Source organism: Protopterus annectens, chromosome 12.part0 (genome assembly GCF_019279795.1).
Source record: "Protopterus annectens isolate FY-2018-M chromosome 12.part0, PAN1.0, whole genome shotgun sequence".
NCBI classification, from domain to species: Eukaryota; Metazoa; Chordata; order Ceratodontiformes; family Protopteridae; genus Protopterus; species Protopterus annectens.
The window spans coordinates 114,195,809-114,213,201 of NC_056746.1; the positions used below are offsets into that span (position 1 = coordinate 114,195,809).

The 17,393-nt window shown below is 38.5% G+C and overlaps 1 protein-coding gene across 1 annotated transcript in view; it reads right to left on the reverse strand.

Moving 5' to 3' along the window:
• The window catches only part of NFATC4 (nuclear factor of activated T cells 4), a 2,196,128-nt gene that overhangs the window by 1,562,352 nt on the left and 616,383 nt on the right, over window positions 1-17,393 (reverse strand). Inside the window, exon 2 of the mRNA XM_044089135.1 lies at window positions 1,506-2,637. Within this exon, the coding sequence (XP_043945070.1) occupies window positions 1,506-2,637 (1,132 nt within the window). The remainder of the gene's footprint in view (window positions 1-1,505; window positions 2,638-17,393) is intronic.

Below are 17,393 nucleotides of genomic sequence, written 5' to 3' on the forward strand. Positions count from 1 at the left end.
TCCAGGAGTTATAGGTGCTCTTACTTAAAACCTAAAAAAAATTGGACATGAAACTGGTGCACCTGATTCACATCAAAGAAATGTGAAGGAGTCATCCTGAAGTGGAAGGACAGAGGGGGAAGGAAGAGGAACAGGCAGCAGATGGGTGGAGGGGAGATTTACTACTCTCTACATCTTTGTCACTAATTTTTTCATAGAGAAGGTTCTACATCTGGGTAATGAAGTACAAGAATGATTGCTCTAGAAAGAATCCACAGAGGGATTAAACAATGAATGAGATAAGCAGAAAGAAAGAGAATTATAAGGATGGAGGGGAGGTAAAATGTTAAATGCTTTTAAAACAAAATATATAGGTTTATTCTCTTGTATCATCAAACGAGTGGGAAGTTTTGTGCTGTAATGTAATGTGCTCCATCAACAGAGTTTCCTTTAAGAATCTGAGTGAGTTTAGGAAAACAGACAAGCTAGTTTTCACTTTTGCTCCAGTTATGGAGAGTATTGCATTTTCTAAGTTTATTCAAATTTATTATTAAGTGTAATTTGTTTTGCCACTAGATGATATAACTCCAAGTAGAAAATGCAGATGTAAAATGCCACTGTACCAGGGTATGCCTGCTTCTAGTTCTTACTGCAAAATATTTTCATTGCACACATTTGTACAACAGTCAAACACTTTCATATAGTACACTTTAAGCTTCCCTGACAATATAAACCATGATTATTAAAATTACATTTTGCCACCACAGTAGTGTTGAATTAATCAAATTAAGAACAAGAGTCCCTTAGACCCAAACAATATCATAGGCGAGTTTCCTGCAGAACTCTTACAACACTCAGAATTTATCAAATTTTTTTGGAACATGTTATCAGTCAAATGGCTGATAATAGCTGCGCACTTAAAATCATCGGAGAATGTAAATACTCTAGGTAGGTTATGTGCATTTCTTAGAAATGGAAGTGAAATAAATGAAATCCCAGCAGGGACCCACGAGGCACAGCAGTGGTTCTGAAATGAATGACCCTGAATTTTGAACCATGAATTTAAGTTGTTTCAACCAGTTGGAAAGAGTGCTTCACTCAGAGATTAATAAGAATCCTCACACAGACCTGGGTTAGTGCAGAAGTGATGTAACAAACTAAGAGCATTGCTTGATTGATGAGTATGTTTGCAAAATTCTTATGTTTATTAGAATAATGTTGCATTGCAACATGCCAATCTCCTCACAGAAATGGGATAAGATTTGCATTGCAACATGCCAATCTCTTCACAGAAATGGGAGTGTTTTAGATTAGGTCTGGGCAGGGGGGTCAGGAGCGACCCCAGCATCTGAGCTCAGGGAGAGACACCAGTAGCAGCTGATGGTCTGTTCAAAGAGGTCCAAAACTCTTAATATCTTAATGCCTTCCAGGGGATAAATAATACAGTAAAATAAACAAAATTATTTCAGTCTTAATTTTTTGACAAAGTATATGCATTTATGTAAAATGAAATTGCAGTAAAATACCTGAAGATGGGACTATGCCCTCCGATCCTTGCTTTGGACCATGTAAGAGGTGATGGTACAGCCAGGTAATCCATCCCAGTACTTTCCTTCCTGATGGAACAATAAGATCCAGAACCTTCGTCTGTACCAGCCACCATTGGAGAGTAAGCTTTAATGGATCCATTACAATTCTGGTTCTCTTTTCCCATCAAGGCTACTGTTTGCTCTGCAGATGTCTTCCTAGCCTTTTGAGGAATGCTGTCTATTTCTGGAGTCCCATACTCAGAAGATGAGGAACTAGACCCTGTGGATGGATTTTTTACTGATGAAGAGTCCCCTGTAGATGATTCATCAGTGAAGCTACCCCGACGTGAGAGACTTGGGGAAGGTACAGGAGATAGATGGGGAGAGGTAGTGGAGAATGCATCAGAATTTGAATACCTTCTTTTGCCACAAGGGGAGTTAGGACGAGAAGAAGATCTTGATGAAGTCTGTGGACTTAACCAGTTTTCATCCCTTGGAGATGGACAAGAAGACTGTCTTGATGGAAACAGAGGACCTGGAGAGAAGCCCCTAGTGCTGAATCCCATCTGTTCCTCTGTTGGCCAAGGCCTGGGAGACCCTCTTGGAGAGCTAAGAGGGGAGTTTAGGCTAAAATGTGAGGCAGCTTCATTCAGCTCAGAGTCAAAATCATCAATCTGCTGCAGGGAGTCACAGGATGATGCATCAGAGAACCAGCTCCGTGACGATGGACTGCTAGCAGGACTTGGAGAGGTGTCTCTATAAGTGTAAGGATCCAGCTGTAAGTAGATGTGATCTTTTGTGGAACCATCAGCTGAGAAAGTGTTCCAGCTATTGCCATTAAAGTCTTTTCCATAATGTCCATTTCCCTGGCTTCCCTCAGGAGATATCGTAGTAATCTTGATGCTTGGACACTCAAGAATTCTGCTGCCACCAAGATCTATGTATCTGGCAGGCTGGCTTTCAAAAGTGCCATTGAAATCCTTGTCAAGTAGCGGCCTCGGAGGTGGTGAGTGCATGCCCATTCGATTGGAAATGCCATGGCAGGGTATTCCAATTGGCTGGTTCACTGTTAGTGTTGGATGGTCCAAATTAAGGCAGGTGTAGGGAGAGGGGCTGTCTGATTCTAGATCTGTATTAATGAAAAAGAAAATGAAAAAGGTAAACGAACATTTCCACTGGCCTTGACAAGAAAAAATACTGAGTACATGTGCAATAAATAATAATACCGTTATTATAACTACAACAATTCTTTTCAGTCTAGTATCACTTTGCCTGTGTATTGTGTCTTGCCTACATGATACCAAATCACAGAAGAAAATAAATCTCGCCCACTAAATAACCTTAAAATGTCATTTTCTGAGTTTGGAAAAGCACAACAGTAACTTGACAATGTTTCAAAACCTTCTGACTACCATTTTGGAATTAACATAACTAAAATGTTACAACTAACAAGCTACATAGGATGAATGAGAGGAAATGATTGAAAGTGTGGTATGCAATGAAATAATGCAAAACGACTGTGCAGGCTGTGAAACAACTCGTGAACATTTTAGTTGTTCATTTGTTTATTCATTAGGTTTTTTTTATTTGTTTTCCCTTTTTCACATGCGTTCTTTGATAACTGGGCTGTTCAGCTCAGTTGAGGCCTATTTTAAGGCCCATTTTCACTGGAATCATATATAGAAAAGCTTCACAAACGTTTGTATAATAATATGAGGCAATAATAATAATTATTATTATTATAGTTATTATTAGTTATAATTATTATTATAGTTATATAGTTATAATAATAACAGAGGCACAGCAAAATGATAGGCATAGTTTTTATTCAAACTAAAGGGGTGGCGAAAGCCACATAACTATGGGCTAGGCTTATAAATGCCCTTGGGCAGATAGCCTAGTATGAACCTATGAACCTAATATCAATTAACTCAATAATATAATAATTAGATTAGTTTCTAGTGTCATTCCAGGGGATCCGATATCTATCATCTTGGGAGGACAAGGTTAACAGACAACAATACTTTGCCAAGGATGGCCAGCACAGGCTTTTGGATACTGGCTAAAACTTTATCCATGCCCTTAGAGCCCTTCTAGGCAATGCCAAATTGGCAAAACTACCAACATAGTGAAAAAAAAAATATTATACCATGACCCCCCCAAAACGTGCATGCTGATTGGCCAGCGTGCCCGTTGTAAATCGAGTTATACTAATGGAAAAAGGTCCGGTCGCCCGGACTTTTTCCATTAGTATAACTTCGTTTAAACACTGTCTCGCTATGTTAAATGGGTTTAACATGGCGAGACAGCTTTAAAATAAGCAACGGAGATCTCCGTTGCTTATTTTAAAGCTGTCTCGCTATGTTTAACCCATTTTACATAGCGAGACAGTGTTTAAAAAAAAGCAACGGAGAAAGCAAGATCTCCATTGCTTTTTTTAGTGTCTCGCTATGTTAAACTCATTTAACATAGCGAGACACTAAAAAAAAGCAACGGAGATCTTGCTTTCTCCATTGCTTTTGCCCACAGCTCTGATGTACTGCGCAGGCGTGCAGTACATCAGAACTGCCGCGGATGCCAGACATCTGCGGAAGGGCAGTAAACAGGCATTATACTATGCCATTATTTAAGAAAAGTAACAGTTTCTTTTCTTAAATAATGTCTTGGTATAATAGCAATAACCCACTTCTGGGTGTGGGTAATGCTAAATTTACCCACGGTTGGCTTTGTTTGGTCCCTCGGGCTTCACCCTCGGGACCAAACCACGCCAACCATGGGTAAATTTAGCATTACCCACACCCAGGCGTGGGTTATTGCTATAATAAACAACTTTAACGTGTAGACCTCTCAACCAATTGGGGACAGATTTCAACAGAATCAGCGGCAAGTTAAGGAAAAATTAGGGACAATTTTAAAATATTAGTGCTATTAACTTGAAACATTGACAGAATCAGAGCATATGAATTAATACACATTTTCTGAAGTAAAAGTAGTTTATAATTCTTAATTATTGTCCTTATTCATTAAGTGTAATTCACCACCTTTCCTCCAAAAGTCACTAGTTTTAGGAGGTATTAAGAGGGACAGGGGTAAAATTCGAGTCAAAATCAGGGATGTCCCTGAAAATCAGGGATGTCCCTGAAAATCAGGGACAGTTGAGAGGTAGTCTGGGACACTTAATAAAATCTGCACATCCTACAAGCTCTCCTCACTCCTGAGAATGTAGAAACCTGTGCTGTTACTGAGACTTGGTTTAAAGCTGCTAAAAGTACTTTGGCAGTGCAAGGTCACAGTGCCTTCCATACATTTAGGCCAGCATCAGCACAGACAGTGACAAAAGGTGGAGGTGTCTCAATTTACATTAGCAGCAAATGTAACTGCCCTGCAGTTCATCCATGTTCAAATCTCCATAGATAAGGTCCCTACCATATCTTATCTAATTACAGGTCACCCTCTATGGCACAGAGAGCTCATAAGTCATACCTGGACCTACTTGTGGTTCTCAACATCAATCAAATACCCTACTCATGGGATAGACAGGAAACATTATGGCATTGAAGTGGCTGAAAACCACTGGAAACATTAGCCACAAAGCATCATGGGAGACATGGGAAACATTATGGTATTGAAGTGGCTGAAAAACACTGGCAACATCAGCCACAAAGCATCATGGGAGACATGGGAAACATTATGGTATTGAAGTGGCTGAAAAACACTGGCAACATCAGCCACAAAGCATCATGGGAGACATGGGAAACATTATGACATTGAAGTGGCTGAAAAACACTGGCAACATGACCCACAAAGCAACATAGAAAATGAAGAAGTTACATCACATGGGATCATCCGTTACCAACAGTTCAAAATATAGATGCTAGAAAAATGGATCTAGTGGTCTAAGAAAAGAAGGCAAGAGTAGCATTGATCATTGAAATTGCCACACCCAGTGATTACAGTGTCTTGATTACAGAGATACAGGAAGTCATAAAATATCAGGATCTGCAGGCAGAAATGAGAGCAATGTGGAAGAAAGATACCCAGACAGCTCCAATAGTAGTAGGAGCAATGGGTCTTATCAAAAAAAGAATCTACAATCCTATTTAGATATGTTACCAATACATGTAACCCTATACGAATTCCAGAAGGAGTCATTACTGTGCACATTGTGGGTTCTGCAAAAAGCACTTCTGGCTGACATCACAGATTGAAACAATACTAATTTCATGAACTTTAATTGTACTTTGACTTAAGAATGGGGTCCATTGCCATCACAGTAGAATCCCGAAAGATTTGAAGAAATTAAAAAAGGGAGTCATTAACTACCCATCTGTAGAGTGGGAAATGTACACTGCATCTAGTTTGCAGGTGCAAATATTCTTGCATTTTGTCAGCCTAAATACCTTGGACCAGATAGTGCACGAACAACCAGAGAATCTAACATGTTGGACCTAGTACTCACAGACATGGGAGAACCCTGCTTTTCACATCCTCACTGGTGAGGTTGGATCACAAATCTGTTGCCTTCAAAATAAAAATCATCCCAGAAAATTAAACTAAACCTCTAACAGTCAGGAACTATTCTAATGCAAACTACATCCTATTAAATGATAGTTTGTCAAAGTACGAGGCTCCCCCAACTCTGAGAACACAGCTACCTATGCAGAATTATTCACAGAAACCTTTTATAAATGTGTACATGGATGCACTGAGGCTGCTCTACTGATCAGAAGTAAGTCCAGATCCAACAACAAAATAACTTCAACAGGGTTATTAGAAAATCTAAATAGTCATGGTCAAAATCATAAAGAGTACCTCTCACAGAGACAAAAGTTCCCTGCTTCAACTAAAAAAGAAATTAAGAGGTCTAAGTCCAACAACGCCAATTAGGAGGTGTGGATAGCCTCTCAGGCCAAAGGCAATCACAAGGCCTTCTTCAGCTATGTCAGGAACTTTAAAGGTAACATTCAGCAGTGTGTAGATCTGATGGTAAATGGCACCACCTTCACAGACCAGGGAGGTATGGCAAATTTAAAGGCTGCTAAACTTAGATCTAACTTCACCCCCCCCCCCTCCACTAACTTCTATGAAATTCCCTCTAGCATCCCCCCACTATTAATAGAGAACAAGTTCTGGTAGCTCTCACCAGGGATAAAAACACCACATCAGAGGTTCCCAATAATATCCCAGTTTTCCTCCTAAATAGTCTAAAACATGATCTATCCTGACCACTTAAGGCATCCTTCATACACATTCTCCATAAAGTTTACTAACCAAGTGAATGGAAGACCACAATGGTCATCCCTCTTCATAAGGGCAGACCGTCAACCAACCTCAGGAACTACAGACCCATCAGTCTGACCAATCTAATATGGAACGTTTAGCATGGAAATGATAAACAAGGACAATGACAAACTACAGATGTTGGACCTATCAGAGTTTGTTTTTTTAGGGGAAGATCTTGCCTACTTAACCTGCTAGACTTCATCATGATGGTCACCAAGGTAAAGGATGAGGTTAAAATGCGCATACCGCCTACCTCAACATGGCCAAGGCTTTTGATACAATATCCAAAATTGAACTCCGCACATATGGTAGGGTACAACGGCCAAAAAATATCCAAAATTAAAAAAAAAAAAACCTAGCATTCAGCTTAGTCCCAGCTGGAATATATAAATGTATTGTACACGATACATCACAATTTATCCTGCAAATTACAGGATAAAAAATAATCCAGACCGGTTTCAGCAGACAACTCCTTTCTTTAGTGTATCTAATAAGTTGGAACAAAAAGCAGACTTAAATACTCTGCAGTCAAATGGATCCATTTCTCATTGATTGATTACCAATACCCATTCAGTCCAGGTGAAAATAATCCACCCAGTCTAATAATCCAAGATTTCTCTTTTTCATTTAGAATATTATGTCACGCTAACTTATTTGCTCTATTGTGTAAAATGTTATATATTATAGCAAAAGTGAACTTTGCAGTTGATTGTCTTTGGTATGCTTATATAATGCATTGGATGTACATTTATTCTTGATATCACTCATATGTTCATAAATATGTGTTCTCAGTGGCCAGGATGTTTGGCCAATGTAAAATGCAGAACATGTGTATGTTGCAAGGTAATCTACTCGGTCAGACCTACAATTTCCAAATATATAAATACTAAAAATATTATTTTATTTTATTTTACATTTTTATTTATTTATTTTACATTTGTTGACCGGGCTAGTCTAACTAGATATATGTCCATTTTCAGTAGAGGCCCGGGGAAATAAGCTCCGTGAAAACAAAAACAAAATCTCATATACAAAAATTAATATGTACAATGCATGTTGTAGGTACAGTACAGAGATAATCAAAGAGGGCAGACATTCATAACATAGTACAAAAAAATGCAGGTACAATACAAAAAATGCAGGTAATACATAATATAAAAAAGAAGGCAGGTTATAATGTAATTGTTACAAGGTTATGTTTAAATTTAAGGAAAATAGAACTTGTTAAATGAGAAGTAGAGGGTAGGCAGAACCAAGTTAGAAGAGCTAGTTGATTAGTCAGGTTTAGCACAGGGGTACAATAGTCAGGTTTAGTACAGGGGCACAAACAGTGTATTCTGAGGAAGAGTTTTAGTTTGTTATTGAAAAGTGATATAGAGGGAATTGAGGAAAGTTCACTGGGAAGAAGGTTCCAAGCTTTTCTGACAGTATTAGAGAAGAGGGGGTCCCCAGCCCTGTTATTAGATTTAGACATATTTACAAGAAGTTTATGTGATTATCGTAAGATCCTCAGATTGTTACAGGGGATGATGAAGGTAGATAGTATGGGAGTATTGGAAAGTTGGTAAAGGGTCTTATGGGCAATGGTCCGTTGGTGGAATTTAAGCGGATTTTGCAGTTCAAGCCATCCTAGCTGCTTTAGATTATAACAGTGGTGGGTTCTGAATGGGTTTCCTGTAGCAAATATGGTTATGTTATTGTAGGAATTTTCCAGTTTATTGAGGTTGTTTTTAGATAGATTCATACATATATGGGTGAGGCATAGAGGAGAGTAGAGATTAAATGAGTGTGAGCAACAGTTATTTTAGATGAAGGAGAGAGGAGGGGTTTGATCCTATAGAGAGAGCCTAGTTTTCTGTTAACAGTTTTTATAGTATCAGTGATATGGGGGTCGAAGTTGAGGTTGTTGTCTATGGTGATACCTAGTAGTTTGGTTGTAGGTTCTGGTGATATGAAAGTACCGTTATTGGATGTTACTGTGAAATCTATTGGGGGGGACTTATGAGTAGGAGTAAAAAGGAGGAGTTTATTTTTTGGGGGGTTCAGGAGGAGACAGTGCTGTGTAAACCATTGTTTAACTGTGTTAAGCACCTTTTCGGTAAGGGAGTGAAGTTCAGATCTGGATGTGGATGAGCATATAAGAGTGGAATCGTCTGCATGTTGGATATGCATGCAGCTTGGGGGATTGTTAACTGAAGGTCAATGATAAATATAGAAAAAAGTAGGGGTCCTAATATGGACCCTAGAGGGACACCAAGGTTAACAGGCAGGTGGGTAGATAGACTGTTGTGCCAAAGCACAGCCTGTTGTCTGTTATCTAAGTAGGTCTTGAACCATTTTATAGCATGTTTATCTAGTGACAGGGATTTAAGGATATTTATAAGTATCTGGTGATTTACCATATTGAATGCCTTGAACAGATCAATAAACAATGCAGAGGAAAGCATATTGTGGTTACATTTTTTGTTAATACAGTCAGTAAAGGAAAGGAGGGCAGTAGTAGTGCTGTGGGAAGGTCTGAAACCATCCTGACAGCTGGATAGTAAATTATGATTAGGTGATCTAGCATTTTCCTTTGAATACATTTTTCCATGATCTTTGCCAAAGGAGAAAGTAGTGCTATGGGACGGTAGTTGGAGAATTCAGTAGAGCTTCCGCCTTTATGTAGGGGGATAATATGGGAGACTTTCCAGATACTAGGGATGTGCCCTTCACTGTTGGTTCTATTGATCAGGATGGAAATGGGATAGGTGATGGATTTGGCTGCTTTCTGTAGATATTCAACGGGTAGTTGGTCTGCTGAAGGAGAGGATGGTTTCAGTTTTTGGATAAGGGTAAGAATATATGTTGTTGGGACTGGTTGGAAGAGAAATGGAGGGGGTTGGGTAGAGTTAGATATAGTAAAGTTATGAGATGATAACGACTGGCAAGTGTTTGAATGGCCTCAGTGAAAAAGGTATTAAAGGCATTGGCAGCATGCCTGAGATTTTCCAGGTCTGTGCCTTGTGGGTTTGGTGTAATAGATTGACCTGAGTGTAATAGCTGGTTAATACTCACCCAGAACTTTTGTGGTCTATTATGGTGAGTCTGCTGGAATTGTAGGTAGTAGTTTCTTTTGTCAGACAGTATAGCTTTTTTAGTGTCATTTCTCAGCTCTCTGAAGTTTTGTTGGTCTACTGGGTTTTTAGTCATTCGCCATTTGTTCCAGTATTTATTTCTGAGATGGATTTTTTGCTTGGTTTCTTTTGAAAGCCATGGGGGCGGATTTAGTTCTAATTCTGATAGAGCAGGTTGGAGCATAGTGGTCAAGTATGGCTAGGAAGCTAGAATTAAAGTATTTAACAGCTTCCTCCAGTGGGAGGTATTTTAAGGGAGACCAGTTACATGCACTTAGTTCGCTTTGGAAGAGATCAGGGTTAAAGTTTTTCTTGGTTCTAATTGTCCTACAAATGGTTGGAATGGATAGATTGGTCTTATGCCTGATTATGTAGGTGAGTTAGTGGTCACTCACATCATCAGGGAGGGTTCCAGCTTCATAAGTCTGGGTAAGATTCTTTATGAGAATCCAGTCTAAGGTACTTTCTTTCTTATTAGGCTTGTTTATCCTGGTAGGGGAGGTAATTTTTTGAGAACAAACAAAAAGGTTAATATGGGTGGTTGGGTGGCTACCGCTGAAACACTTCCAATCAATGTTAAAATCCCCTAGGATTATGGTTTCTTGGGGTAAGTTATGAGATAACTAGCAAAGGATATCTTCTATGGTGGCACTGTTATTGCCAGGAGGTAGATAGATGCAGATAATATAAATGGATTTGAAAGTGTTAATTTGAAGTTTGGAAATAAGAATTTCAGCATTAGAAACTTGAGATGGTTTATAATCATAGGTAGTAATTTGTGGGCATGATTTAAATAAAATAGCAATCCCACTGCCCTTCTTAGCTTCACGGGCAAGTTGTAAGATGTTATAGCCAGGTGGGATGACTTCATTGTCTTTAGTAACAGGTTTTAACGAGGTTTCTGTTAAGCATAGAATGTCAAAGGAGTGGAGTTCCAAGAGAGCATGGAGTTGTGCAACTTTGTTATTAATACTTCGTACACTGAGGTGAGCTGTTAAGAGTGAGGTTGGTGGTTTGGTAAGGGAGTGAATGTTAGAGGGATTGGGGTTGAGGAGTTGAGTGGTATTAGTACTTGTTGGGCCTGGGTTTGGGTGAATGTCTCCAGCTTTTAAAGAGAGGAGTTGTATTTGAAATCTAGGATTTGGGGATTTACAGTATATGTTTAGAGATTTTCTGGGATTGAGAGAGTTATATCTAATGTGGGCTATTCTATGATATTGAGGCAGGAGATAGCTGGGTGTAGATGCTATATTAACATGGTTAGAAGTATTTGGTGTTGTAAATTCAGCTAACAAGTATGTTGCAACCTTTCAACATTAGGTACTTAAAGATCTACACTTCAGCTTTAGAAGTCATGCTAAGATGATTAAAAGTAAATTGTCCAAACCACAACAAGTAGCTTTAAAGAATTTATAAAAGAACAGAAAGGTGGTAATCAACACAGCAGATAAGGGAAGCGCTCTTGTTGTTTTGGATTGGGACATGTACCTGGCGTACATCCAAAACATTATATAAACATACCAATAGACATTCAACTGCAACGTTCACTTATGTTATAACAGATAAAATCTCACACTATAGACGGAATAAGTTAGGATGGCATAATATTCTAAATAAAAAAAGAAAAATCGTGGATTATCAGACTAGGTTTTCACGTGGACTGAATGGGTATTTGTAATCAATCAATGAGAATTGGATGCATTTGACTGTAGAGTATTTAAGTTTACTTTTTGTTCCAACATATTAGATATACTGATGAAGGCAGTTGTTAGCTGAAACCAGTCTGGATTATTTTTTTATCCTGCAATTTGCAGGATAAATCGTGATGTATTGTGTATAACTTTATACATTCCAACTGGGACTAAGATAAGTGTTGCCTTCATTTTTTTATTAATTTTAGATGTTTTCTGGCCAATGCACCCTGCTGTACGTAAGGAGATGAGTTTTGGATACGTTCATTTGTTCCTTCTCTTTTATCCTTAATCTCTGTTGGTTCTGCAGTCATTTGGTGGCAGAGTTAACCTATTTTTTTATCATGGCCCTTTTGTGACAACGTTTTGGTTTGTAGTAATCCCTTTTAGATGTTGGCAGAAATGAATTACATCTTTGCAACTATCTCCATTTCTAGTTGTGAGGACAAGATTAACAATGCATAGAAAGATATAGCAAATGGTTTACAATTCATTTGCTGTCTGCGTCTATCACAGAATATAGTGGTCCTGTATATTCAGCAGGATTTTCATTGATGTGGACATTATTTTATGTGTGCCATAAGCAAGGAGAAAATTAATGGCACATTGAGATACAGAGTGTGGTTTACAACTCATCTGCTGTTCAAGGTTTTTGCAGAATATAGTGGTTTTGTACATTCAGCAAGACTCTCTTCGAGGGGACATTGCTGTACATGGCGAGACTAATGACTATAATGAAGGAGTATAACTGTGCATTTTTCTTACGTTTATTTGAAAAAGGGTTAGATTTAGTGATCTACATTCTCCTTGTAATCTGGACTTTATTTATACATTTTTGCACAGTTATTATTTTACATGAGCAAGCAGTTTTGTTTGAACTAAGATTAGTTGGCTATTCCAGTTTGAAAAATGGAAATTTCTATCACTGGATGTAATTATAGGTTCAAAGGTTCATAGGATGGTACTAGGCTATCAGCCCTAGGGCCTATACAAGCCTAGCCATAACAATTCCCTAGCTATTTCTTCCCACAGTATTTACTTCCCTGAACTCCTGTCTAGAAGGGTGACTTACGTGATCCCTGGGGTGAATTTCCTACCTCCCATTTAGTCATCAAGGTTCCTTTTGAAGAGGGCCAAAAGGGTGCTCTGCTTGACATGTATGGGTAGTCTGTTTCAGAGGCTGGGGAGTCTCTGGGTCAGGAACCTATCCCTCCAGCATGTTTTGTTCATTGTGATGACAAGGTTTAGATCCCTGGAGTGTGTGTGTCTCTGAGGGATTGGGATTTCTTTAAGTGTAGCATGTCCGACAGCTCTGGGTTTGACATGGTCTTGTATGTTAAGCAGAGATCGCCTCTGAGTAGATGATACGTGACAGAGTATAGGTGGAGTTTTTTAAGGCTGTCAGCGTAGGGCATCAGCTTTAGGCCTGTGATTCTTTTAGTGAGGTATTTCTGTGGCCTTTCCAGTTGTTGCAGATGTCTTGAGGGGTACATACCAAATGGGACATTGTATTCTATAACGGGTCTAATGAGGGATGAGTACAGTGGGACAATGACCTCCTTTTTTCTGAATGAAAAGCCCTTAGTGATGAAGTGTGCCACATAGAAGGATTTCTTGACTATTGTGGCGATGTGGTTATCGAAGGTGAGACCGCTGTCCACCTGTGTCCCTAAGTCTCTTATCACACTTTCAGTGTTTAGTGTACTGCCACCTATGTGGTAATTCATGGGTACATGTTTTTTCCCAAAGGGGATAACTATACATTTCTTGGCACTGAGCTTGGGCTCTGGCATCAAGCATCTGTTTCTGTAAGGCCCTTTTGCAGAATATCCACATCATTTGGGGATTCAGTAATGGTTCCCAGCTTGCAGTCATCTGCGAACTTTGTTAGCCAGAGTCCCTTAGTGTTGGCCTGTACTTCAGAGAAGTAGATGCCAAACAAGAGCGGTCCCAGGACTGAACCCTGAGGTTCTCCACTTGTCACTTGTCTGGAGCTGGATTTGGAGTTAGCTACATTTACAGTGTGGGTTCTGTCAGTAAGCCAGTTGGCAACCTATCGAGTGATGTAGGGATTAATGTCCAGCTTAGTAAGTTTATCTATGATTCCAGAGAGGGGGATGGTGTCGAAGGCCTTGGCGATGTCCAGATAGGCTGTGTGGACCACTTTACCCTTGTCCACAGCTCTGGAGACTGATTTCAAGAAGTCAATCAGGTTCAGGAGACAAGATCAGCCCTTCACAAACCTAAACTGCATGGGGTCCAGTGTTTGATGGTTGCCAATATCTTTGTTTATAAGTTCCATGATAATACGTTCCATGGTCTTGCAGATCAGACTGATGGGGTGGTAGTTCCTGTGATCCAAGGTGGATCCCCCCTTGTGGAGTGGGATATCTGTAGCTGTGCGCCACTCAGTGGGCACCAATCCTGAGGTGAGGCAATGATTAAACATGACACTTAGGTGAGGTGCCAGTTCATTTTGTAGTTCATGTAGTACACAGCCTGGGATGTCGTCTGGTCCCATGGATGCTGTATTCTTAGCTTTGGAGAGTGTGTTAGTGCATTACTAACATTTTTACAACATCATAGTACATACTTATAATACATCATGGATACTGTTTGATTAATACAGGAGTTGAGGAAACTTTGAACAGTTTTTAATTTTTTTTCACATTATTCAATGTGACTACATCTTCTGTTGAGTTTGTATGTGAAATTCAAAGTTTATGTCTGGAGGATGAATATCAGTGTGTGGGAATTTCTGAAGCTGGGTTCAATGTTTATTTTTTGGGCAATTATTCTTTAACAACAAGAAGTGAAATTGTAACAAGTTGTTTTTGTCTATGAGGTATTAGCCTTCTTATACTCTGCATTTACCAGGTCATAGGTGCCATGTTGTTTACATACATATTGTGATTTTGTATTGCATTTAACCATATTTGACAACAGTTTGATATAGAACTCTGCAATATGGATTTGGTAGAACTTTTGAATGGTTTGTCAGCGGACAAGGATGACTTTCAGGCCTTTGTTCACACATAGGAGATGGGGACAAATACAAATGATAAGGCCAGTGCGAGAAACATTTCATGCATAAATGCATTTACCAAATGGACAACAGCTATGAAAAATCTACGATCTAATGTGTGGCACCTTAAATTAAGGCATACAAAGCCAAGGACTTGATGCCATGAGGTCTTTGTGTATGGTTGGAGCCTCTAATTAAACAAGGTGATGATATTCTGTGAAGGGAATGGGAGAAGCCCAGCAGGTAGCATCCATGTCTTTTGGTAATATCCTGAGTGCTTTTTATGCATGTAGTATAGCTAAGTTAGTCACTGAAGTGTTACATGGGATTCAATGGGATACAGGAAGTGTCTAAATTGTGTGATGAAGGCAAGGAATTAAAAAAAAAACATGTCTTATTTAAAGATTGTTTTCCCAAATTGACTAAGGATTTAGTTGAAGTCGAAAAAGAAGTTAATGAACAAAAAAATTAAAAAAAATCAACAGGGATTTAAAAGATTAATCTAATGGCAAACCATTTTGCAGGCAAAAGGTTCTTAAATTAATAAACCGGATACAAAGTCAAAGAAAAAGGAAATATTCTGTCTTTACAAAATCTGTTAACTGGGATAAAACATGAGTTGACAATTCTTCCTCAGTGATAGATACAGATATTGAAAATGTACAGGCCTCTCCTGCAGCAAAGAAAAGAAATATCAATAACCATCTCGGGCCAGAAAATGGGCCCGTCAAAAACATAAAAGCAATACTAACGTTAAGAGACACTATTACACGTTCTAGCTCCCACTTAAATATAATGTGAATGTCCACAAAATTTCTTCTGTACAACTAACAGAAATTGAAAGTTATTTTGTTTCTGAGGATGTTTTTACTCATATGATGTTGCTTCTTTTTGTAGACAGTTAAATATTAAGTTGATTTTTCATAATAATGTCACATCCACACATACAGAAGAAAATGAGTTTTGATTTAGAAAAATCTAATTTTACGCCTCCAGTTAACAAGTATGTTGCAACCTTCCAACAGTGGGTCCTTAAAGATCTGCATTTCAACTTTAAAACACATGGTGAGCAGATTAAAAGTTAATTTGTCCAAACAGCAACAAGTAGCTTTAAAGAATTTATAAAAAAAAAAGTGATAATCAACACAGCAGATAAGGAAGGGGCTGTTTCTGTTTCGGATTGAGCCATGTATTTGACTGAGGCCCAAAGACAACTTTCTGATCTTTGGTTCTATCAAAAGATGGTGTTGGACCCTATGTTAAAACTTAAGGCAGACATAGGTAATTTTTTACAACTAGCTGTTGATGAAGGGATTATTAATAGGGAGTTGGCTTCCAATTTAACAGTCCAAGATCCTGCTCAACAATATTTCTGTATGTTACCCAAAATTCATACAGTTTTCATTCATCCACCAGGAAGGTCAGTGATGTCAGATAAGGGGGTAAGGGGTCATTAACAAAACCCCTGAGGTAAGGGGTCATTAACAACCCCCCTGTCGGAGTTCCTTACTAAACATTTACAACCATTGTTAAAGGGGGTATGGTCTAGGATCCTGGATACTACCCACTTTTTGAACATTGTATGGGATATGCAGATGGAGCCAGGTTGGTACATGTGTACGTTAGACGTATCAGCCTTGCATACCAATATACCACACTGGGCTGGCCTCATGGCACTTGAATATTGGCTGGATCATATACTGTTATATAACCCTGGGTTTAATACCCTTCTTCTTTGCTTGACAAAGCATGTACTCACCAAAAATATTTTTTATTTTAAAGCAGAGTGCTATTTACAATTAAAGGGTACAGTAATGGGGGCTTCTTTTACCCCAGTTTATGCTGACCTTTTTATGGGTTACTTGGAAGAGCAAATTATACACAGTGTCAGCTATAATTTATTTTTGGATTGTGTAGATATGTGGCTCAGGTACTTAGATGATTTAGATGGTGTGGAGGTCAGGTTTGAGGTATTTGACTGAGTTTACTCAGTATTAACGAAAATAAATGGGGCATAGAATTCACTATGCAATATAATCTTACTCATATAACTTTTTTGGATGTGGATATTAGGAAGAAAAATGACGGTACGTTAGAGAGTAATGTTTTTTGGAAACATCCTCAGTTCAATACTTTATTACATGCCACCAATTGTCATCCTCAACATGTGATACGTAATATCACCGAATCTCAGTTTTTAAGGATTCACAGAATTTGTTCTTTGGATGAGGAATTTGTCTGACACCAATCAGATTTAATCCAAAGATTTTGTAAAAGGAGATATAACAGGAATGACATCTTGCAGGTCTGTAATTCAGTTAAGCATTTGGATAGGTCATCATTATTAAGTTATAAACATGTCATAGTTTCAAAATCTACTTTATAATTTCTTACTAGTTTTGGACAAAATATCCTTTTTTCAGAAATTTGGTACAGAGACACTGGGATATACTTTTATCAGATGACACATTAAGTGAGTTAATACCATCTAAAGGTTCATTTTCTTACCAGTGGGGGAGAATCTTGGGAAATATATTTAACCACTACAAAAGAAAATCCAACCAGACATCTGAACAACAGACTACTATTAGTGGAGATATACTTACTGGATGTCAACCTTGTGGGCGTTGTTCTTTGTGTAACCATGTAGCTAAGATTAAAGAATTTACAACACCAAATACTTCTAATAGTTTTAGTATTTATGTATTTGGAAACTATAGTTCTGACTGGGTAGTTTACCTTGCAACATACACATGTTCTGCATTTTACC